The 25,035-nt window shown below is 52.5% G+C and overlaps 1 protein-coding gene across 2 annotated transcripts; it reads right to left on the reverse strand.

Annotated features, from left to right (window-relative positions):
• Positions 1-989: 989 nt before the first annotated feature.
• Positions 990-22,653, reverse strand: SMG9 (SMG9 nonsense mediated mRNA decay factor). 2 transcript variants are annotated; one of them, XM_043899370.1, is made up of 15 exons: positions 22,330-22,563; positions 19,092-19,443; positions 18,856-19,011; positions 16,430-16,504; positions 16,072-16,336; positions 15,878-15,975; positions 12,932-13,044; positions 9,593-9,704; positions 7,374-7,469; positions 6,877-6,962; positions 4,269-4,375; positions 3,467-3,574; positions 3,146-3,274; positions 2,723-2,867; positions 990-1,499 (listed from the first exon to the last, which is right to left on the reverse strand). In XM_043899370.1, exons 3-15 carry the CDS (start codon positions 19,003-19,005, stop codon positions 1,421-1,423), a joined length of 1,563 nt encoding a protein of 520 aa, XP_043755305.1. In that variant the 5' UTR covers positions 19,006-19,011; positions 19,092-19,443; positions 22,330-22,563; the 3' UTR covers positions 990-1,420. The 2 variants fall into 2 exon arrangements, with proteins under 2 accessions (XP_043755305.1, XP_043755303.1); XM_043899368.1 differs by lacking the exon at positions 19,092-19,443 and having other exon boundaries at positions 22,330-22,653.
• Between the last annotated feature and the right edge of the window lie 2,382 nt (positions 22,654-25,035).

The raw sequence follows: 25,035 nt of genomic DNA on the forward strand, positions 1-25,035 counted from the left end.
TGCTACTGAAGGGTGGAGCGGCATTGCTGGAGGGTCAGGACTAGTATGGGATTAGGGTGTGGTGACCAGACCAATTCCGAGTATTTTGGGAAACACTGAACTAGGATGGTGTACTGTATTTTACTGAGTCGGGGAGGGCAGGTACTATAATGAATTGATTGGTGTATTTAATTGAGGGTTAGGTTCTGGATTTGAAGGGAGGGGGCCATTTTTCAAAGAGTAGATATATATATATACACACACATACATATACATATATATATATATATATAGGGGAAGCCATCATGTCTAAAGGTTAATAACGTATAAGTATTTGACAAGGGCAGCACCTGTTTTGACTAAGGGGAAGGGCAGTTGGCCCTCTGTACTGGAGGGTTCTACATGTTCGGATTCAATCACCCCTGAATTGAAAATAGTGGGGGGAAAAAAAAAACCCGGAAAGTTAAAAAAGCAAAACTGACTTTACCAAGTGCTGGCAACTATTTATATACAATTTACCTTGTATTTACATTTATTAGCATTGGTACTGGATTAGCTGTTTTAAGCAGTCTAGATGACTTAGGTAGATGGGAGGACATAAGCACATGCTATGCTATCTAACCTAAGCGACTTGAGCAGCCACGATTTGGGGATCTTCGGGGTCCTGAAACCAATCCCTTGTGGACACTGAGTGACTCTGTATGGTATTTAACTAGGGACCTGTCCTACTTTTTAACGTACTGAATTAGGCACTGCGTTTAGCTAGGCCGTATCACCAAAGGCAGGCACCATCTTCAAGAGAACAGATGAAACGCGAGGGCCCTGCACGTTCTCCATGACACACACAGACGGGAGGCTGTACTTGCTGACAACTCTGACCTACAGTGGACGTGTCCCCACAGGAAGTTCAATGGAAGGCCATGGCTCCCCTGCCCCCAAGGGGTGGAACCAGAAATTTCAGGGCTTCCCAGGACCGCACGCTGGGGAGGAAGAGGAGCACGAGAACAGACTTGCGTGACTGTGTTTATTCCAACCACCAGACGCTCCGATGAAGAGCTCCCCAGAGCCGCCTCACCTTCCAGGCAGGAGCCTGGAGTCAGGGCAGAGGGACCTGCTGCTCTGGTCCCTGCAGAGGGAAGCTGGCTTGGAGCGGGGCTTCCTGGTGACCACGCAGGCTCCTCCCACCGCCTGGCCCTGGGGGCTGAGGATGGACTGCCCCGCCCAGCTACAGGGCTGGATCTCAGTCGCCCCCTGAACAACGCTCCCTGGAGGGTAGGGGCCTGGCCCTGGACCCCTCGTGTCTCTGGACGAGGAAGTCGCGGTCCCTCGTCCATCAGGCCTGCTGCCCTTCTCCACCCTGTGGGGGGAGAATGTGGGAGCCCGTCACCACCCACCGGGGGCCCGGAAGGGGGTTTTCTGTGTGACATTCCTCCCCTTGGCCTCAGGCCAGCAGGCGGCTGTACTCTGCCAGGGCGGAGGACTTCTTCACCCCGTCCCAGATCCGGGCGGCATAGTGGAACCTGTGAGGGGAGGTCGAGAGTCAGTGCTGCCCTGGCTGCAGGCCCTGCATGACCGACCCCATCGCCTGGGATGTGGGGAATGTGAGGTGGCCCAAGCTCCTCACCTCCCCAGGGGAAAGCGAGGCTGAAGTCCACAAGCCCCCAGCTGTGAGCCCAAACTGCTTCCCACTCCCCTCAGTGCTGGCCTTGGTGGGTATGGGTCTATCTCTTCAGCCCCCCCGAGTCTTGTGATGATCAGAAACGTCTTTTGTTGTCATTAGTCTCTAAGTTGTGTCCGACTCTTGTGACCCCATGGACTAGACTGGCAGGCTCCTCTGTCCATGGGATTTCCCAGGCAAGAATCCTGGAGTGGGTTGCCGTTTCCTTCTCCAGGGGAGCTTCCTGGCCCAGGGACTGAGCCTGAGTCTCCTGCATTGGCAGGTGTGTGCTTTCCCACCGAGCCACCAGGGAAGCCCCTCAGGAACGTCCAGCAGCAGCGTAACCCTACCACCGCCCCAGTTCTCTCCTCCCTGCTGGGTCCTGCTTCACACCAACAAGAGGGGCAGACCTCCAATCCCCCAGGCCCTGCACCCTGAGTGGCGTCCTGCTGTGTCCGCACTCCCTGCCCCTTCTGCCCACAGCCGACTGGACAGAACTGGGGAGGCCAAGCTAAAGCTACTTCTCAAGTTCTTGTTTCTCTTGGAAACGAGGCAGTCCTAGATCTGTGGGCTCTGGACATAGAAAGTCACGTAGAGTCAAGGCTGGGGAGGTGGTGCAGGGCTCTGTGAGGGCAGATGGAGAAAGCCCGAGGGCAGAGGTGGGAAAGTGGCGGGGACGATGGGACCCGCGAGCCACGGGAGCTGGAGAACGCAGCTCCCGTGGTTCCTGACGGCTTTCTGCTTTCCTCTCCGGTGCTGCTATGCTTTCTGCACTGAGGGTCTTACAATCAATCCTCGAACCTGACCAGGCACACTGGTCCTACTCCTTGCAGTCAAGTGACACCTAATTACAGATATGTGACCTCACTACACAACACTTCCTTTCTTTGAGCCTAACCCTCCCCACTAGCAAAACGGGTAACGAGACCTACATACTACCGGCTCATAAGGATTCAAAATCACAGGGAACAGCAACAAGATGGGGGGATCAACGTTCCAGGACAGGTGCTGAGGTGTGGAGAGATCCCTGAGACCCTCGACATGGGGCCCCTCACACGGACCCCTCCCTCTGCCGAGCACGCTTACCAGTTCTTCTCGGTGAGGATTGTGTGCGACAGCTGCGGCCGGGCCATGGACATCACCTGGCTCCGAAGCTTGCTCACCAAGGACTGGAAGCTGGGGTGGCCTCGGTACCCAGGGAGCAGGGAGAAGAGGGGGCTGGAACCAGGTCCTGGAAAATTAGAGGTTAGGAGGGGAGGAGGGAGCCTGCCAAGAGAGGGCTGGCCTCCCCATCAACAGCGTCCTGGCCTCCCAGGAGCACCTTTGAGTTCAGCCTCAGTGCAGGTCCCCCCATTCTTCTACGACTTGGAAACACACTCCCAAGAAAGGGTCTGAGCAACTCATGGACAGGCCTATGTCTCTGCTCAGACCAGGAAGAGTCTCTCTCACCCTCAAACCAGGACAGGCCATGTCACCCCATGGCCCGATCCCCTCGAGGGGGAACCCTACCTGCGCGAGGCGGGGTTTCACTCTCTGTCTCGCTGTCCATGAAGGGCATCAGGAACAGATTGACCTCAGAGTCCAGGAAGTCAGGCGGGAGCCCAGGGAAGACATTGCACTGCAACATGGACAGAGTACCTGGCGGAGAGAACCATGAGAGGCTGCAGGCACCAGGGCTAGGGGGCGGGGAGGGAGGTCTGTGCTGGGTGGTCAGGTTGAGGTCAGGGGACCATGTCTGACCTCCCTCCTAAGTCTGGGGGCGGGGCCATGGGACTGGATTGGGAGCTAGGGGGCCACAGGCCAGCTTGGGAGCAGCCGGGAGACCCTCACCCTTGTACCGCAGGTGGGAGTGGGCCATGAGCTGGTCGATCATCAGGTGCATCTGCCGTAGCTTGCGGGGACAGAAGTCCTCCCGGCGAGCTTTGTTCTGTAGGAAGACTTGGGGCGGGGGTTGTTGGTGGGGGAGGTGGAGCCTGTGAGGCAGTTGGTACTGCTCCACGCAGACTCCCCTCCTCACTCCAAAGACCCGCCCTGACCCAGAGTTCAGATCACGGGTAAGTATCAAGGGTAAGTATCAACCAGGCCCCTATGCTGGTTGATGCTGGGGACCCAGAAAAATGAGTTAGATCTGGCTTCTGCACTCAGGAAGGCCCCAGTCTGATGGAAAAGATGAAGAGTAGGTGGGCATGTGATCAGGACTGAGCCGGAAAGACCAGGGGCCAGGCCAGGAGGAAGAATGGGCAAGAGCCTGTCTGGGGCGTCATAAATGAGCCAGATCTTTGCAGGAGAGCAGGGCAGGGACAGAGTGGGCCAAGGACATGTGTGCAGGGGCCCCAGGCAGGACGGCCAGGGTGCAGGGCGCCACTTGGGCCAACTTGACACTTACTCCCTGAGACCCAGGCCAGGGATCCAGATATGGGAAGACTAAGGTCCTGCCCCCGTGAGGTTCCCATTCTGATTGAGGAGCCGAAGTTGGCCTTGGGGGCCGTGCCCTTGATGCCTGAGGGGGCCTTCAGAGGCAGTGGCAGACAATCCTGATGCCTCCTCACGGCTCTCGAGGGTGCTCCCCTTCCCCAGCGCCCCCTTCCGAGCGCGCTCCGGGTTTCCGCCCCTCACCCCCACCTCCGCTCACCCAGGTGGGGGTAGTACTCGGCGCCTTCGTCGGAGCCTGACGAGCTGCTGGACTCGTGGCTGGGAGATGGGGTGGAGGGTTTCACCATCTCTGCTGTCTGGAGGAACCTGGGGGTTTGGGTGAGAGGTTGGCGCTCCAGCACCAGCCCCACTGTATCCCACTGTCTGGGGAAGGAGGGGGCTCCCTTTGCGGATCTGATTAAAGTGAGAGCCACGGTGGGAAAAAGCACCACACAGACATCATGTTCCTCACACAATTTTAGGGAATCCAGAGACAACCCTTAGACACCAATTCATGGACCTATATCAACATGCTATGTATTTTTTAACGAATTCATGCCATCCAGAAGAAGACTTTATTTTTAGAGTTTTGGACTCACAGCAAAATTGAGTGGAAAGTACAGAGATTTCCCATAGATTGCCTGCCCCACCCCTTGATGACCCTCCACTGTCACCCAAAGCCCATGATTTACATGTGGGTTCACTCCTGCTGTTTGTCTGTTCTGTGGGTTTTGACAAAAAAATAAATAAATAAAATCATGTGAGCACACCACAGAGTATCACACTGAGTAGTTTCGCGGGCCCTAAATTGTCTCTGCTCCCCTCTCCCCTCCCAATCCTGGCAGCCACTGATGTTTTCACTGGTCTCCATAGTTTGCCTTTTTCAGAATGTCACAGAGTTGGAATCGTACAGTATGAAGCCTTTTCAAACTGGCTTCTTTCACTTAATTATATGCATTTGAAGCTTCTGCATGTCTTTCATGGCATGACAGTGCATCTCTTTTCAACACTAAATAATGTGGTTAGACAGCATCACTGACTCAAGGGACACGAATTTGAGCAAACTCCAGGAGACAGTGGAGGACAGAGGAGCTTGGTGCGGTGCAGTCTGTGGGGTCGCAGAGAGTCAGACACGACTGAGCGGCTGAACAACATGTGAATGTGCTACAACTTACGGATCCATTTATCTACTGAACGGCATCCTGGCTGCCCCCAGTTTTGGCAATTAGGAATAAAGCCGTGCAGGTTTTTGCATCAATAGAAGTTCTCAGTTTATACAATTTTAAAGGAAATTTTCCCAAACATACGTCAATAAAAGTAAATAAAATAAACCCATTACCTGAGATAAGAGATAATGGGGTCTGATTAACTCTGGCTATTCTCCTCATGCAGACATACGCAAATATGTTGCTCACAATTTCCAGTGATTCACTCACTCTGGGAAGCCCACCTTGAAGACACTGACTTAAAACTGAGGCTCTGCGTGGGCCAGGTCAGCCCACAACGCACCCCCTACCCCACCAAGAATGTGAACTTCCCAGGGCAGCCTGTGTTATCTGTTCAAGCACATCTGTATCCCCAGGGCAAAGGACAGCGACTGGCCTAAACAACGTCCAATACACTTGTTCCCTGAACGAACCAACAGACAATGGTGGGAGGAGGGGATGTTTCCAAATGAAGCCACTTAGATCTGGTCATGTCAGCTAGCTCTCCCAACAAGTTGTTTTTTTACTGTTGGCCAGACCCTCAGCCTATCTCCAGCCCCAGAGTTGTTAGCACACACATTAAGCTCCTACTTGTCAACATCTTACTATATACCAGGTACTGTGCTGAACGCTTTACATTCTTTAACTCACTTCATCGCCGGACACCGTTTGCTTACAAGGAACTGTGGAAAAAGCAACCACCGCCTAACAAGGACGAGGATTCAAACCCAGGGCTGCCTGACTCTGGGGACATCTGCTGCCTTCAGCTTGGCTCTCCCTCCCTGTGAGCTCCCGTTCCTTCCATCTGTCTGTCTGGGCCTTGAGCCCAGGGCTGCTGGCCAACCCACAGCTACCTCCTGGGACCTACGGATGGGAGCCAGTCCTATCCGGGGGCATTTCTGGAACCTCCAGCTGCTTTAGGCAGCACTCCTGCCAGATCCTGGCTCCTTCCCTTCCCAGCCCAGCAGGGTACTTCGGGGACAGCACCCGTGCCTGGAGGAGATGAACCACGAGGCTCGAAGAACCAGACGTGCCAGCTCCTCAGCACGCTGTTCATTCAACAAACTAGGGTTAAACGTCCACCTTGTGCCAGGCAATGTGCGAGGCACTGGGACTTACATTCTAATGAGGGAGAAGGACCATAAAGAAGGCTTTGTCATCGATGCAAAGAAGCACACGGCAGGGTCACAGGAGACTCAGTAGGTCAGGGGAGGCCTCGGGTCGACCTCAAGGACATGGTGGGGGGGGCTGGCACCCGAGGAGAGTGTTTCTGGCCGAGGGATGAGGAGTGCAGAGGTTCAAGGTAGCAGGAGGAACAGCTATGGGGCCACGATACCCTTGATGGAAGAAGTGAGGGACGTGGTGGGAAAGGTCAACACAGTGACCGGGACCACATCACACTTGGACCTTGTAAACCACGCAGGGGAAGGACTTCAGATTTTACTGGGAGTGACAAGCGCAGTCTACGTGTGTGCACTGAAAGAGAAGTCAGTGGCAGTGACGCTCTCTGGCTTGTATTTTCAAAGGGCCCCCTTGGCTGCTGTGTGGGAGTGGTTAGAGCTGGGCAGATCGCTGAGTCTGGGGGCCCGTCCTTCAGCTGGATCACCCCCCACAGTTCCTCACCTGTACAGACTGAGGTCCGTGAACCAGTCCTGGACGACTATCACCACGTGGCAGACCGTGAAGAGGAAGGCGGCGATCTGGAGTGACTGAGGGGGACAGGAAGGGACAACAGAGTTGAAGGTCCCCAGGGTCCAGAATGGGGTCCCTGATCTCAGGACTCAGCTGAGGGGGCCACAGGAAAAGGGCCTCTGAGCCTATAAGCACCTACTGTGCGCCCAGAAGCACCTACTTTGTGTCCAGACTGCACTGGTACTTCCCTTCCAGGCTGTCCCTAGGTCGAGCCAGATGGCAATGATCAGCCCCTGGTCATACAGGCGGATCTGGAGGCTCAAGGTGGGGGGGGTTACTTTTCTGAGGGGCAGAGTCAGACCTGGCTCTTGGTGCCATCCTCTCCCACCAGCTCTCGGGGTACCCAGGGCTCTTTGCAAATAGAACTGGCCAACCCATACCCATGAGCTCTCTGCCCCGGGTCTCCAGGCCTGGCTTGGTCCCCTCACCTGCATCTCAACGTAGGTGTGGGGCAGGTTGTACTCTGGAGGCAGCTTGCGGTCATTGTTGATGAGGTGGTCCAAGATGGAGGGGCTCAGGATGGGCTGGGGTAGGAAGAGAGAGGATTGTCAGGGTGGTAGTAGGGATCCCAGGAGACACAGTCACCCAGGTTCCACTTGGTGATGGCAAGTACACCATCTCTCAGGACAAAGTAAGTTTGGAAACACAGGCAGCTTCCTTCTAATTAGTACAGAGCTAATCAGCGAGAGGAGGTGAAAGAAAAAAGTCTCAAAGCAGGTTCCCTTTCCCCAGCTCTTGCAAATCCCCACTGCTCTCAAGTGTCGCCTGCCCTAGAAGAATGCTTCCAGGGCTAATAAATCTAACATCTACATGAATGAGTCATGTCCCTACAACACCCTTGTTTTGTTGTTTCAAATGCCTTCAAAATTTCACTAAGATAATTACTTAGGTCAAATAACCATGATTAATGTGAAGACTGGTGAGGATTTTAAAAGCGGCATCAGTGGGTATGCAAAAATTAGCGGTGAGCTCATCACCTCTTCTTAAAGGAACATTCCATTTAGAAAAACAAGAGCCTAAATCAGCGGCTGGGCTATCTATTTCTTATTGCACTTGGTGGAATCCTTCAAGAAAGAGGTTTTCCCAAGGGCTCACTTTCTAAAACTTAACTCAAACACCACAGTGTTTGGATCTTAACTTCTGTTCTGCTCCATGGAGGTCCTGGCCCCACCCACAGCCATTTCACTGTGTCTCTGAGTGCTGGTGGTCCTAGCACACAGGTCTCACCCCATATTTGTGCAAGGTTTCCCACTCTCCCGTCATCCATGTGTACGGCGGCCAGAACTCTGTTCCAGTAACATCCCTTGAGCACCAGCTGTGGGCCAGGCCTCTCCCTGAGGAGCTGCAGGCAGTTGGGGAGCGAGTATAGTACACGAGAACCAGACTGTGGTCAGTCACAAGCAGGGCTGGGACGGCCACATGGGCACCAGGGGGCGCTCAGAGGCGGCGGCTCCTGGGAGGAGGCACTTGCCCCCGAGGAGTCTTCAGGGAGAAGGCAGTGGCCAGGGAACAGAGCAGGGGGAGAGAGTGTGTTCTCATGGTGCCAGTCCTGACGGCCAACAGGACTGAGAACCCATTTCCTGCCAGGCCCTGACAGGACTTCCCTTGCGTTCACTCACTGACGCCTCACAGAAACCCCCTGAAGGAGGTAATGCTGTTTATCCTGCTTCAGAAAACTAAGGAATGGCAATGTTAAGCAACTTGGCTGATGTCGCGCAGCTCGGGAGAGAGCTCGTGGTGCGGCGGAGGGAGGCCAGCCACACGGGCCCTGGATGCCAGGCTGAGGAACGGGGAACCCGGAGGAGCTGAGGAAAGCTGCCGGGCATCACAGGACAGGCCGGCTCCCGTGACACTCAGGTGCCTGAAGTTTTCCCACGTGCTGGCTCCTGGGCCCAGCACGCTGCCTGGACTGGTCCACTGACTCCCTGAAACCCTCCTATGAAGCTGGAAACAACTATCAACCCCATTCACAGATGAACAAACTGAGGTGTCTGGGGGAGGTTAAAACTTAAAGTCACCCAACTGGTAAGAATTAAAGGTCAGATCTGGCTTCAGACTGACTCCAGGGCCCCCACTTTTAACCAAGAGGCTACAGCAGAGGTCTCCAACCCCCGGGGGAACCAGGCCACAGAGCCGGAGGTGAGCGGTAGGCAACTGAATGAAGCTTCATCTGTCTTTACGGCCGCTTTCTGCTATGAGCATTACCGCCTGAGCTCCACCTTCTGTCAGATCAGCAGCAGCATAAACTCTCATAGGAGCGCAAATCCTACTGTGAACCTCACATGCGAGGGTCTAGGTTGTGAGCTCCTTATGAGAAATCATCCTCAAACCATTCCCCCGACCACCCAGTCTGTGGAAAAATTGTCTTCCACGAAACTGATCCCCAATGCCAAAAAGGCTGGGGAGCACTGAGTTACAAGATTCTTTAGGCGCCTCTGCACACAACGGATGGGAGGGGAGAGGGATGAAATCTGACAAGAAGAGACTAAGGGCCAAGAAGAGACATAACTTGCCCAAAGGCACAAGCATGTCCACGGCTTGGCCGGAGCCACGGGGAACCCAAGCAAAGTTGTGGCTTAGACACTTTCAGGGAAGGAGCTTAACATGGCATGCTGCGGGATGGGATGGGGTGGGTGGGGGCCGGCACCTGTGTGTCCAGGAAAACAATCCGCTCTTGGGTAATAAAGAAGTCGATGCCACTGGTCTGGTTGCCCCCTCGCTCCTTCATTTCGGCACTCTGGGCCCGGAAAACATACGCCCTGCGGAGGAGCAGGTGGGGTCATGAAGAGGTCAGGTTCTCAGCCTCTGCTGCCTCCAGAGTGAGGCCGTGAGTGCCTGTGGGACTTGATTCCCCACCCGCCTGCAAAGCGTTCCATCCGTGGCCCTGCTGTCTGGGTGCTACGTTTTATATCATGTGACTTCACCCCAACCCATGAGTAGACCTGTGAGTTCTCAACAAAATTACTAGACTGAGGTGTTTAAGAGCAGGGACTCTCCCAGGCTGCCTGGATTCAAACCCGAGCTCTGCCTCTTGCTGGCTGTGGCTTTGGGCAAGTTCCTTAATCTTTCTTCTCCGTTTCCTCGTCTATAAAACGGGGACAGTAGTCTCAACCTCTCAGGGTGACTGTGAGGTTAACATACGTAAGCCCTTAGAAGAGTGGCTGACACACGGCGATATAAAATTGCCAGCTCTTCATTACCAAGTGTGCCTGCCATACGCCAGGCACCGTACACACAGACCTGAAAACTCTCCACCCCTCAGGGAGAGGATGTGGGTGTCTCGGTGCCTAGTTCCTGCCCTGACTGGAATGCTTTCCCTGCTCCCCTCCTCCAAGTCTGCTTGCTCTCAAATGTCTCCCGGACCACCCAATTTAAAATGGTAACCTGGCTCCAACGCCACAGCCCTATAACCCTTCCCCGTTCAGTTACCATCTAACGTGCTTGTTTACCATCCCCTCCATTAAAATGCAAGCTCCAAAAATAATAATAATAATAATAATAATAAAATAAAATGCAAGCTCCACAAGGACAGGGATTTCTGCCAGTTTTTGTTTATTGCTGTAGTCCCAATGGGGAGAACAGGGCCTGGCCCATGGAAAGTGCCTAGTAAATACTGATTGAATTGAAGTGAAGCAGGGAGACCAGTTAAGAGACTCCCGGCCTCCTCCAGGGAAGGTGGCAGTGGCCTGGGCCAGGACATGGGTGTGGAGGAGGAGAGGAGCAAATGAATTCTCAAGGTTCTGACTCTGTGAGACCCCATGGACTATAGCCTGCCAGCCTCCTCTGTCCATGGGATTCTCCAGGCAAGAATACTGGAATGGGTTGCCATTTCCTTCTCCAGGGGATCGTTCCGACCCAGGGATCAAACCTGGGTTTCCTGCATTGCAGGCAGATTCTTTACCGTCTAAGCCACCTGGGAAGCCTAATCTCAAGATAATTAGGGGTAAAACTTATGAGATCTGGACTTCTTTTGTGATCCACTGGTGAGACTCTGCCCTTCCAATGCAGGGGGCACAATCACTGGTTGGGGAATGAAGATTCCACATGTGTGGTGTGACAAAAAAAAAAATCCCAAACAAAAAAATGTAAGTATCTCCAAAAGATACACAACACCCTAATCCTCACTGCCGCGTTGTTTACAATAGCATAAGACCTCAAAAAGATACACATACCCCAATATTCATTGCAGCACTGTTCACAAAAGCCTAAGACACAGAAACAACCTAAATGACCGCCAACAGAGAGACGGATAAAGAAGACACTGTGCATATATACAATGGAATATCACTCAGCCACAAGAGAGTGAAATGACGCCATTTGCAGCAACATGGACGGACATAGAGAGTGTCACACTGACTGAAGGCAGTCAGACAGAGAAGCAGAAACACTGCGTGGCAGTCTTTAAATGTAGCATCGAAAAGCCAATGATACACATGAACTCACAAACAGAAAGAGACTCACAGACTTAGAAAACGAACTGATGCTTGCAGGGGGAAGGGACAGTTAGGGCGTTTGGGGTTAGCATGTACACACTGCTATACTTGTAACAGGCGATCAACAAGGACCTACTGTACAGCACGCAGAGCCCTGCTCGGTGTTGTGCGGCAGCCCACACTGCACGGGAGGGGGGTTTGGGGAGAATGAATACATGTGCATGCACGGCTGAGTCTCTTTGCTGTTCACCTAAAACTAACAACATTGTTAATTGGCTATACCCCAATACAAAATAAAAAATTTTAAAAAACCTTATGAGACCTGATGACCGAAGTTGGTAACAATGTCTACCACACCACAGGCTGAGCTGCCTCAGAAAGACATGTCAGGCTGATAGGAGTCTAGCTGAGGACTCTGAGCCAAGAGTTGGGGGTGGAAGCTGAGATGGAAGGAATGCCAGCCAAGAGAGCTGCAGCTGTGCCAGATCGGAGCTGACGTGGTGAGCGAGAGGAGCAGGATGGAGCCCGCCGGGAGGCAGAGCACCCGCAGCTCTGGGTCTGGGGATGTATGTTCTCACCACAGGGAAACTTAACCCGTTCTGGGGTTCCCTCGGGCCCCTTTGAGATCTGCTGGGAACTATGGAGCCTTTCCCTAGAAGAAAAGCCTGGCTGTAGATGTGTGTAAAATCCTACATACACCATTGGAGGGTTCATGGACCCCTGAGGCCCATCCATGGAGTCCACAGCAAAATCATTGGTTTCATAAAAAACCAGACCCCCATTTTTTCAAAGAAATCCCCAATGGCCACTACTTCTGCTCACCCCATCTTGATTCTTCCTGAATTTAGACTGTCTATATCCCCTACTCTGTTCCTGATGATCCCTGCCTTTCTTTCTTCCTTGCCCTCAGTTTGGAGCCCTATTTCCTAAACTCCCCCCTCCCCCACATCCTCTCCCATGACTCCATCCCCTACTCCACCTTGACAACCACACCCCACCCTCCCTAACAAGGCAGGAAAGAGGTTAGTCTAGAAGCCACACCCTTCTTCCGGGTCTCTTCCCTCACTCTTGATTTCCAGGCCAAAACAGCCACATCCTGGGAGCATTTGCCCTGTGCCAGGTTCATGTTAAAGTTTGCCTTCCCAATCTTGTCTCACCCTCCGAAAATTTACTTGACAGATGAGGAAGTGAGACACCAAGAGGTGAAGGTGCTTGCCCGAGGTCAGCCAGCCAGCGCAGGGCTCAGACCAAGGTGGACCTAAATCCAGACTTAATGAATGGGCCATCCCCGTTCCTGGCTGGCCCTGCACCATTTTCTGGAGGAAGGCAGGGAGGGAGGGAGGGAGGGAGGAACAGGACTGGTTTCCTTGGAGCTGCATGCGAGTGTGGTCCAGCTCGTCATCATCCTCCTCTGACACAGACACTGAGGTTAAGGGAGGGGAAGTAACTTCCAAAAGTCCTTTACTGATGCCACTTGCAACACCCCGGCTGATAAAGGTGGGTGTCCACCTCCCCCACAGCCTTCCACACCCCTACCCAATTCCCCCCCTCACCTCTGGTCCTCCTCCGGAGTGTTGGCTGACAACAACGACATGACCATGGACTTGCCCGTCCCCTGCAGGCCCAGGACACCAACCACCAGGACATCGGTCTGATCCAACAGGTACTGTGGGAAGATGACGGAATGCAACCCTCATAAATCTGCCCATTGCTTACGTGGGAGATGGGGGCCCTACAGACTTCCGTGACTCCCCACTGCCTTGTCAGATATAAAAGAAAAGTGTTTATGGCCCCAAATCCCCTCATCGGGCACAGAAACTCTATGTGTGGTGGTAGTGGAGGGACACATGGAATGTTCCTGCTGCAAAGAACAGCATTTGTGAGAGCTCCAAAGTAGACAAGAGCCTGTCTGGTCGAGAAGCTAACAGGAAGTCAGTGTGGCTGGAGCACAGTGGAAAAGGGGCACCTGACTTTGGGGATGGGAAGGGAGAGGCTCAGGAGCAAAAGGACAGGTGGAAGACAGAACTGGGTAACTGCAGGCCACTGGAGTGACACCTGGGAAACCCTGGGCTTCAGGAAAGCTGGGAAAACTGGCAAAGCATGAGAAAGGGAGCAGCAAGCAGGAAGGGGAGCCGGGCGGATCCTGGCTCTTGTCTGTGGGATTTAAGAGTCCTGTGGAGACACTGAAGCAACCTAGATGCCCAACAGCAGACGAATGGATAAAGCAGCTGTGGTACATATACACTATGGAATATTACTCAGCCACTAAAAAGAATTCATTTGAATCAGTTCTAATGAGATGGATGAAACTGGAGCCCATTATACAGAGTGAAGTAAGCCAGAAAGATAAAGACCAATACAGTATACTAACACATATATATGGAATTTAAAAAGATGGTAACGATAACCCTATATGCAAAACAGAAAAAGAGACACAGATGTACAGAACAGACTTTTAGACTCTGTGGGAGAAGGCAAGGGTGGGATGTTCTGAGAGAATAGCATTGAAACAAGTATACTATCAAAGGTGAAACATCACCAGCCCAGGTTGGATGCATGAGACAAGTGCTCAGGGCTGGTGCACTGGGAAGACCCAGAGGGATGGGATGAAGAGGGAGGCGGGAACGGGGATCGGGATGGGGAACACATGTAAATCCATGGCTGACTCATGTCAATGTATGGCAAAAACCACTACAATATTGTAAAGTAATTAGCCTCCAACTAATAGAAATAAATGGAAAAATAAAAAAAAGATTAACAAGTTAAAAAAAAAAGAGTCCTGTGGAGTCTGGAGACCTTTGACTCTGGGCTGCCAGCAATGCTGACTTTCAACACCAGGGGGTGTGAGAGACACTCCTCAAGGAAGACAGTCATGCCCTCCATGTGGCTATTGCACCGCAGAATCACCTGGAGAGCTCTAAAAAAAATATATATATAATCTTGGGCCAAACCCTGGACCCATCAAAGAAGAATATCAAAGGCTAGCATTATTCAATATGGTAGATGCTGACCACATGTGACCACTTAAGTTTAATTAAAATGAAACAAAACTACAAATTTAGTCCTTCAGTTATGTGAGCCATATTTGGGGATTTGTGGGTAAGCGCTCAATAGCAGGGCCTGGACAGTAATCTTTTTTTTTTTTTTTCCCATGCCGCAGTTGATATCAACATGAGAGTGGACCCAAAAAGGCAGCAGGGGCCAGGGAACAGATGGCCTGGCACGCTGTCCTACTCAGGCCAAGCTGGGAAGGAGAGGGGGCTCACCTGGGAGAATCTGAGCAGAGAAGTGATGTGTCAGGTCACGGGGGAAACACATCAGAAGAAGGGAAATAAAGGCTGGGACACTGAAGTAGGTATGACGACCAGGAGTGTGAGGTGTGAACTGGGGGGGGGCTCCTGGGATGCAGCGGGGAACCTCGGAGGGTTGACGCTCAACCCAGTTCCCACTGGTCCAGCACCGGGCTCGACCAACCAGGAGAAGGACTGATGCAGGCCCTGGAGGCTGCCCTGCTGTGGGATTGGGGAGGAGGGACCAGGGACTCTGTGGTGCTAGCGGAGCCCTCTTGGCCAACCAGTATCAAAGTATTTCAGTAACTGAACCACCAGCACAGCTGAGCCATTGAGATTCCGCCCAGCTAGGTGAAAACTCTCTCATCCCTTCCCTCTCACCGCTGCGTGGACGTGTTCAGTTGTTTCTGACTCTTTATGACCCCAACAAAGGTCCGTCTAGTCAAGGCTATCGTTTTTCCAGTGGTCATGTATGGATGTGAGAGTTGGACTGTGAAGAAAGCTGAGCACTGAAGAACTGATGCTTTTGAACTGCGATGTTGGAGAAGACTCTTGAGAGTCCCTTGGATTGCAAGGAGATCCAACCAGTCCATCCTAAAGGAGATCAGTCCTGGGTGTTCATTGGAAGGACTGATGTTGAAGCTGATACTCCAGTACTTTGGCCACCTGATGTGAAGAGCTGACTCACTGGAAAAGACCCTGATGCTGGAAAAGATTGAGGGCAGGAGGAGAAGAGGACGACAGAGGATGAGATGGTTGGGTGGCATCATTGACTCGATGGACATGGGTTTGGGTGGACTCCGGGAGTTGGTGACGGACAGGGAGGCCTGGCGTGCTGAGATTCATGGTGTTGCAAAGAGTCGGACACGACTGAGCGACTGAACTGAACTGAATGACCCCATGGAGTGTAGCCTGCCAGACTCCTCTTTCCCTGGAATTTTCCAGGCAAGAATACTGGATTGGATTGCCATTTCCTTCTCCAGGGGATCTTCCCGACCCAGGGATGGAACCTGAGTCTTCTGTCTCCTGCATTGGCTGGCAGGTTCTTCACCAGCTGAGCCACTGGGGAACCCCTCTCACTGCTGCCACTGCCCAAAAGCCATTGAGGCTGGTGTTGCCTGCCAAGAGGGTGAAAGTGGAGGGCACCGGGGAGGGGAGGGTGGAACCCAGAGAAGCTCGAGCAGGGAGAGTTGCCCAGCCCCCCAGTACCTCAATGGCACTGTCGCACCAATTCATCTGGTCATCCACCAACTTGATGCTGTGCTTCATGCGCTCTGGGGGCAGCAGTTTGGCCTGGCCCACGACAGCTGCAGGCGAGAGAAAGCAGGAGACAGAGGACATGCTGAGGTTCTGTGAGAGGGGGTGTCGGCTCCCAACCAGATCCCAGCCGGCCCCCAACTCACGGTCCATGGCTGCTGGGGCGGCAGTGCCCATGCCCCGGTTCTGGATCTGGTACACAGGCTGTGTGGGCCTCTGCCCCTCCTTCTCCCCCTTGGGTGGCACGGGGGCTGCCGGGGGCGGTGGGGCAGTGCCCTCGGGGGTTGAGGCACTCGTTGTGGCCGCCGGCCCTTTCCCCTCCTCCCGGGGCTTCATGAGCACAATGGGCTTCTCCAGAGGGGCCGGGGCAGGCGGGGCAGCAGGGGCTGCTGGAGGCAGGGGCTGCTTTGACTGCGGGAGCGAGAAGGTGCTGGTCAGTGGGAGAGATCCTTGCCCTGGCTACTCCCAGCCTCCCCTTCCAACGAAAGAGTCTGCCCTGCTCACCCGCTCTGCTGGAGGTTTTGAGAGGATGATGGGGGTTTTCTGCATGACCGCCGTACTGGTCTCTTCGCTGCCATCCTGTGGTGAGGGAGGGCAGTTACTCAGGAATGACGCCCTGGACACTCCGTGAAGTGCCAAGTGCCACTCTAAATGCCTTCAGACATGAACCCCTCCTATCCTAGATAGCGCTGTCAGAGAGGTACCTTGAGCCCCAAGTATCGAATGAAGTAACTGAGATCCAGAGAGGTTAACTGGCTCGCCCAAGGTCACACAGCCATTAAGTGGCAGAGCCAAGTCCCAGTCTGGATCTGGCTCCAGAACCACGCTGCCAGATGCTCTGCTGGACGAGCCTGGGTGGGAGGAGCTGGGCCTCAGGAGAGGGAACTGCGTTCAACTTGGCCCTGGCTTTTGTTGGTTGTATGGACTTGGACCAGGAACCACCCTCACTTAGGCCTGTGTGCTCATCTGGCGAATGGGGACAGGAATTCCTTCCTCACAGGACTGTTAAGAGGCTGAGAGTAGACAGGACTCCCCAGCCATCCACGTGGCATCAGGCACGCGGCAGGAGCAAGCTGCCTAGAGCTGCTATCTGATAGCTGTGCAGTCCCCTTCTCCCCAGACCCGCGAGCTGACTCCCACGCCTTGCCCTCTTCCGGCCTCTGACTCACCCCTAATCCGTCTAAGAAAGGGGAGAGACCTGGGTTAGAGTCCTGTTCCTTCTTGGCTGCCCTGAGTAACCTCGGGAGTGTCTAGACCCCTCACTGGGTCTGTTTCTTCACCCACATACTGAGGACACATTTAAAGCCTGCTCACTCACTGGCCTACGACAGACAAACCAAAGGATACCAAGTGCTTTGGAAAGAACAGGTGAGGGGGATGTCCCTGGGGGACCAGTGGTTAAGAATCTGCCTTCCAATGCAGGGAACGTAGGTTTGATCCGTGGTCGGCAACTAAACCCAAATGCTGCAACTATGGAGCCCTTGGGCTTTCAAGACTGCACGCCACAAGGAAAGATCCCGTATGTTGCAACTAAGACCTGATGCAGCCAAGTAATTAAATAAACAAACAAATAAATGAATATTAAAATAAAAAAGAGGCGAGGGTGGAGAGATGATGATGGATTGGAGATATAGTCAGGAGGCACCTTGTACAGCAACTGGTGCAGGGAGGGTGGGGGTGGGGAGTGTCCAGGATGAGGCCTGATGGGCTGTCAGTGATCCTGAGAGGAAGAGAAATGGCAGGAAGACACTGGGGTCAGCGGGAGATGTGGAGACTGTGAGGAGTCCACTGGCCAGTTAGCAGGCTGCCGGGGCCAAGCAGCGAAGTCAGAGTCACAGACCAGAGATCTGGGAGTTGCCTGTTCAAGGACTGAAGCTGAAAGTGCAGGAAGATGGTAACGCTCCCCAGAAGGATGCATGTAGAAGGGAGACTGTTGTTCTCACTTATGCTGAGACCCAAGGGAAGGAGCAAGAGCCAAGCTCACTGTGAAGAAATTTCCTTCGTATCTACCATTTTATGGCTCAAAAACTGTCCCAACTGTTACCTTCTTCCACCTCCCCACAAACAGCCCTCAGAGGTGGACAGGGCGCTGGAGAAAGAACCCGGGGGTGTGGGTTCTGGCAATGAGAGGAGCAGGGTGGGATGGGGCCCAGGCCGAAGTTCCCAAGTCCTGATTCCCAGGACAGGACAGTCTCTAGAGTGGGCACGAAGGTGCTATGCCCTAGGCTCTCTTGGATTTGGGTTCGAGTCCTGGCCCCAAAGGTTATTGACCTGTGACTTTGGGGGTGTCCCTTCCCCTCTGAGACTCATTTCCTCCTTAGAGACAATCAGGTCAAATGTAGGCTCCACTTCACAGGGCAGCTGCAGAAGTTCAGGAAGAACCACGGACGGAAAGCACTCTGCACAGCGCCAGCACACGGCTCAGCGAACACAAACGGCCGCTGTGATTACACAACCCTGCAAGACAGGAGCTCTGGCACCTCTCAGCTCCAACTCCAACGCCAATCTCCCTCAGTGAGATCCAAAGTGCTTCCCAAGGCCAAGCAGGTCCCACAGGGCCTGGCCCCAGTGACCTCTGACCTCATCTTCTATGGCTTTCCCTTTTTCATCCATGCAGCCACTGGTGCCCCCAGGCTCCTCTTTGAACACACCAGATAAAGGCCTCAGGGCGTTCACACTGGTTGTTTTCCTGTTTTCAAGGCTCTTCACTCAGACTCTGTCAGGGCTTGTCCTCTCACCTCAGGTCTCTGCTCACGAGTCAGCTCTTCAAAGATGCTTCCTCTGACCACTTCATCTAAGACATCCCTTTATCATTCTCTGAGGACCGTTTGTCTTGTCCACAGATACCTCCCTGGCACACGGCAGGCGCTCAATAAACCTTTGTGGAATGAATGGACGCATGAATGCCGCCCTTGGACCCAGACACTCACCCGTCTCTCTCTTTCCCAGGGTGCAATGTAGTCCCTCTCCCGACCTCCGGGCCCGGAGAGATTCTGGGGGCCGCCAGGGCCCGGCTCTTTCCAGCGCCGCCGCCTCTCTATCCCATAGAGTCCCGGTTGACTGTGCCCAGACTCAGACATGGTCACCTGTGGGGAGAATGAGGTTGCGGGGAGAATGAGGTTGACTCCAGGGTGAAGAGAGTCTCTCCTCACTCTATCTGGCTTACCCTGGACTATAAGAAAGCACATCCTTTCAAGAGAGCTCTATGGCTGCGGCAGGGACCGTCAGTGGGCTCCAATATCCATTCTTCACCTCTTTCAAAGAAATAAAACCCACAGTTCTGAGCTGGGTACATGGTTATCCAGGATACACTTCTCAGGCTGGTCTACAGTTAGCTGTGGCCATGTGACTAAGTTCTTTCTGGTCAACAGTATGACACTAGAAGTGTGTTTTGGCAGCATTGGGAAACTTTTCTTCACAGATGCTGGCACACGCCTTTTATCCCCTTCTCCTCCTAGCTGAAAGGAATGTGGGTGTGGAGGCTGGAGCTCAAGCAGCTATTTTGTCCTGTGAGGCAACTGAATGGAAAGAAGGCACGACAGAACAAAACACGAGGTTTGGAGATTCCCTATTAACCTTAAATTGAATATTAACCTTAAATTGGCTATCTCTGGATGCAGAGACAAATAATATCCCCTTCTTTCTCTTGTAGCCAAAACTATTCCCAACTACGAATCACTTTGCTCAGCATAAATAATAACACATAGCAGCAGGGTCACATAAAAATGGGATATTGTTGTTGTTTAGTTGCTCAGTTGTGCTGGACTCTTCTGTGACTCCATGGACTGTAGCCCACCAGGCTCCTTCATCCTTGGGATTTCCCAGGCAGGAATACTGGAGTGGATTACCATTTAATTCTCCAGGGGATCTTCCTGACCCAGAGATTGAATCCTCATCTCCTGCATTGGAGGCAGGTTCTTTACCACTATGGCACCAGGGAAGCCCCCAAAATGGGACATACTCTTTCTGAAAGTGTAGCAAATCCTATTCAAACATATTTGTAACATGACTCCCAGTTTGACAGCTACTCTTCTGATAAGCCAATAGTGGCATGTGTTTGGGGGGTGTGGGGGCTCCATTTTCATCTGGTGTCCCTCTTTCAGTGTGTTTACCTTCCATTTCTGATGGTCTGCCATCCCTCAAACTCCAAGCTCTCACCAGGGTTTAATCTAAGACATAAAATATATGGTTACCTCCATGAGCCACTCTCTACCCCTGGTGGCTCACATGGTAAAGCGTCTGCCTGCAATGCAGGAGACCTGCGTTCGATCCCTGGGTTGGGAAGATCCCCTCGAGAAGGAGATGGCAACCCACTCCAGTACTCTTGCCTGGAAAATCCCACGGACGGAGGAGCCTGGTAGGCTATGGTCCATGGGGTCGAAAGAGTCAGACATGACTGAGCGACTTCACTTTCTTTCTTTTATCGGTCCCTAGGGAGTTTATCCAGCTGTTTACACCTCATTCCAGGGAAATCTGAGTATGTCTCTTGGCAGGACTATGAGGCAAACTGCTATAGCTCACAGGGCCACAGGTGGTCTGTCTTATGTTTTGGGGAATAGTTTTATTGAAATACAGCCACATCTATCAACTTATAAACTGTCTACGGCTGGCTTCTTGATACAATGGCAGAGCAGTCGAGAGAGACTGCTGAGTCTAAAATAACTACCCTCTGGACCTTTATAGAAAAAGTATGCTGACCTTTGCTTAGCTCTTAGGTGCCTTCGAATCATTCTATGAATCGCTCCACCTCCTACCCCATTACACAGTGACATTAAGAGGTCCCTGTGTGAGACACTTTCGCTAGAACGGAAATAACTGTTTACTGGATGCAGGAGTAATTTTGCTAGCTAGTAATTTTGTCTAGCTCCTCTCCCACTGCTTTACATGACCTCTTCCCCAGCCACAAACTAGGTGGAAGACTGCATTCTGAGACAAAGGAGGGCAAGGCCAGTTTAAAGATGCTTATGGAAACTGATTCAGCACTTAAATGACTGTTTACAGTCATGGAGAGTCCCCTCTGAAATTGGGACTCCTCCCTCCTGTGCAATTAAGGGTCTGTTTACACTTTATCCTGGAGACCTTCCCAGCACTTAAGTGTCTTGTTTTCTTGTCTCAACGGGGGTTCTGCCTGAGCAGCAAGGTGTCTGTTTACAAATCCATAAGGACCCTCTTCCCATGCATGTTCTCTTGGGAACTTACACAGTATTTGAGTGGATTCTACAGCCCTGATGGGGAGTTCCCCAGAATTTAAGAGTTCACCTACAAGCATTTTGGGGACTCGCAACATTGTCTCTAGGCTCCTCTGGGGACTCTGCTGCTAAGTTGCTTCAGTCGTGTCTGACTCTGTGCGACCCCATAGACGGCAGCCCACCAGGTTCCCCCGCCCCTGGGATTCTCCAGGCAAGAACACTGGAGTGGGTTGCCATTTCCTTCTCCAATGCATGAAAGTGAAAAGTGAAAGTGAAATCGCTCAGTCCTGTGGGACTCTTCCAGACCCCATGGACTGCAGCCTACCAGGCTCCTCTGTCCATGGGATTTTCCAGGCAAGAGTACGGGAGTGGGGTGCCATTGCCTTCTCCGCTGGGGACTCTACCACCCCAGAAAAGTATAAAGGCAGTCTAGTGCTTATTTACAGGACTCTTAAGGCGACCTCCCAGAAATTAAGAGCCTAATTAAATGAAGGCTCTTTGGGGAGCTTCCTCAGTACTTAGGCATCTCTTAACACGCCCCTTTTGGGGGATCTCCCAGAATCAAAGTGTCTATATGCAAGTTGTCTGGGGAGTCTCTCAATTCCTAACCCCGCATTTATGGTACAAAGCACCACCCCCATCCCAGCACTTGAGTCTATTCACACTTTTTCTAAAAGACTCTCTAACAATTACATATATATGTACAGTCTTTTATATGGGGGCTCCCCTGGAACTTGAGTATAGAATGTTTTACTCAGGGGACGTCCTCATAATTATGAATCTGTTTAGAAGCCACCCACGGGAGAACCCCAGAACTTAAATTTCTATTTACACAGTGTCTGTTGTCATTTGGAAGGCAAAAGTCGAGGATCCGTTTGTAGGCCCTCTACGAGTGTCCCCAGGACTTAAGTTTCTCTTTGCACGTTATTAAAGGGATTTCGCAGTACTCGGCCGCTAGTTTACAGGCCCTCACTATTAATGGCCCCCCAGAACTGAAACTGCTATATACATATCATCTGTCTCCTCTCCACCGAACTCCCGCCAACCCAGCATTTGATGGGTCGCTTTACTGAGTACTGAGTTTACTGAGTTTCACACAGCCGTCCGGCGTCGGAGCAACCAGTTAGCGGTCGAGGAAGGGGCGGGCCCCGAAACACGCCCCACGCCCCGCCCCCGTAGGGGCGCTCGCCTCGAGCGGACACGCGGGCCTCTTACCTAAGGCGGCTGCTGATTGGTTCCTGGGGTGCAGCGGGCTCTCCGAGATGGGGTAGGGTAGGGGTGAGCAGGGTGCACCAGAAGCCACCGGCCTGTAAATGGAGTCTGGGGGCCCAGGAGCGTCGCAGGAGAGAATTAGGAGAACCGGTACCGGCCAACCCAGGACAGGTCAGGGCATCCCGGAAGCAGCACCGAAGGAAGGCCAGCCGGAGGGAGGAACAGCTGGATGAAATATCGCGAGGCCAAACTGAAATCAGGTCTCGCGGGCTGCCGACCCTACGCATGCGCCGCGGGCTGGGCGCGCGAGAATCGAGCGTGAGCGCCAGACTGAGCATGCGTCGATGGAGGTGGTTGGCCTCAACAGGCTCGCGGATTCTGCTTTAGTGCGCGTGCGCGTCGCAGGGAGCATGCGTAGGCTTGCGGAGACGTTGGGGCTGCGTGGGGGTGGCGCTAGAGACTTTAGGTTCGAGTCGTTCCTCAGTAGTGTCGGCGAGACGCTGTGAGCTGAGACAGCAAGGGAGAATTTAAGTGTCCTGGACTGACTAAGTGTTGAGAACATAGGAGTGAATCAGACCTGGCACATACGCTGGAAGGGATCCCGGCCTGTGGAAAGAGACAGTTGGGAAATCAAATCACTTAGGAAAGGGCGCGGTTCTTGAAGGGCGGGCAAGGATATTCCAGGCGAGGGAACCTGGGGAGAAAGGTCCAGCCAGGCTGGCTTGGACTCCTGGAGTTCCACTGGGGAGGAGGCAGCAGACATGGGCAGGTCAGATCCTGAGGGATTCGAAACGCGGACTGGTGAGAAAAAGACCATCGTATTAAACCCTTCGCGAGCCACGGTGGAGGAGGAATAGTGCTAAAGGTCGAAAATTAAAACGCCTGCCTGCGGAGCCCAGTGCGCGCCAAAAATGAATGCCAGGCAGAGCGCGGTCTGCAGAGGGCGCGTGCGCAGTCAGTCCAAAGGGCTCCGCGACTTAGCTGGAGCAGATGGTTATCCATGAGAACGATAGATGCTTCAAGAGAAGAAAGAAGTGTATGTGTATTCATAGCTACGTAGATGAGTGGGGGATTTACCCCTTTTCAGGCAAAAATTCTATTTGGACAGGGAATACATGTACTTTTTTACAAAATTCGAGCAGCCCGTGGGGTACACGAGAAAAGTCTTTATCCACGCTGGTTCCCATATTCCATTCCTAGAGCTCCACTTCCCAGTGTCCTTCTGAAGCTACTGTTACACAAAAGCATTGGAGCTGAGAACTTGAGCCTGGCCAAGTTCTTTAACCCTTTCTGCCTTTTCGTCCATTTCTACAGTGGAGGACTTCCCTGGCGGTCCAGTGGTTAAGACTCCATGCTTCCAGTGCAGGGGGCACGGGGGTGGATCCCTGCTTCAGAAACAAAGGTCCTGCATCCCGCTTTGCAAGGCCAAAGAAGGAAAAAGGGAGTGATGGATCACCACTTCCCTGGTGGTCCAGTAGCTAAGTCTCTGCACTCCTAATGCAAGGGGCTTGGATTCCATCCCTGGTCAGGGAACTAGAACCCACATGCCTCAACCAAGAGTTCATGTGCCCCAACTAAAGTTTCCAAATGGCCCAATAAAGAGCAAAGATCCAGAGTGCCACGACTAAGACCCAGTACAGCCAAATAACTAAAAGGTACAATAGAGATGGACTTTCCTGGTGGCACAGTGAATAAGAATCCACCTACCAATGCAGGAGACACAGGTTTGATCCTTGGGTTGGGAAGATCCCAATGGAGTAGGAAATGGCAACACACTCTAGTAAGCTTACCTGGGGAAAATCCTATGGACGGAAGAGCCTGGCAGGCTACATTGCATGGTGTTCCAAAGAGTGAGACACACCTGAGGGGCTGAGCACTCATGTACAGTGGCACTGTGTTATTATTTTGTGGTTTACAATTACAGTGATAGTGACTGAGTCTGAACTGCTCCCCTCCCCTCCAGGCCTCATCCCTGCTGCCATATTCTCAGCACAGGTGGCAGGTGGAATTATTTCTCCAGGCTGTTACAGTCTGGGTGAAAACAACCATCACACAGACTGAGTTGAGAGTCCTGTTGTTTATGGATTTTCCAGAAGACTGTGGGTGTTTGGCAGAGATACACCTGACAGGACACCTTTGTGTTATGTCTGTCAGTATCCCTTTTTAGCATCTTCATCTGTTAGGTTGCATCTGTTTTTATTACCTGAATTTCTCAACCCCAGAGGAGCCTCCATGCCAGTTTCACCTCTGGGAAACCCTTAGAGGTGGAAATTTGAGTTAAAGGAAAAGGAGAGGCTTGGCATTGTACCGTGGGCCCACTGTATACTACATTCTGGTTTATATTCATCACTGTAAACACCTCCCCTCCTCATTTAACAGATGCAGAATATGAGTCTGAAAAGAAGGGCCTTCCTGAAGCTCCTGTAGCCAAGAGGCATCAAGGCCTGGATTCAAACCACAGCCTGTCTCATTCTAGGGTGAGCCCACATTTTTTTGCAGGAAATGGGCAGCCTGCCTAATTATGAGTCACAGTTGAGCACCCAGAGAGCTGCCTTTGGTATTAGTAGGATGGTATGCAGTCGTGTGCATGTGCAGGATTTAACCATTTGCCTATTGATAAGCATTCAGGTTCTTTCTGAACTTTTGCTATTACCAACATTCATCACAATGAATATTGTTGTACATCAGATTGCATGTAGGTGATAGTAT

This window comes from Cervus elaphus, chromosome 4 (assembly GCF_910594005.1).
Source record: "Cervus elaphus chromosome 4, mCerEla1.1, whole genome shotgun sequence".
NCBI classification, from domain to species: Eukaryota; Metazoa; Chordata; class Mammalia; order Artiodactyla; family Cervidae; genus Cervus; species Cervus elaphus.

Excerpts from the sequence above, each read along its gene's own strand:
- SMG9 (XM_043899368.1), bottom strand. The coding sequence starts at position 19,005 with ATGTCTGAGTCTGGGCACAGTCAACCGGGACTCTATGGGATAGAGAGG. Across the intron at positions 6,963-7,373 it reads ACACCTACGTTGAGATGCAG|TCACTCCAGATCGCCGCCTT; the intron begins GTGAGGGGACCA and ends TGTCCCCCTCAG. Across the intron at positions 3,275-3,466 it reads CTCCCACCTGCGGTACAAGG|GTACTCTGTCCATGTTGCAG; the intron begins GTGAGGGTCTCC and ends TCTCTCCGCCAG.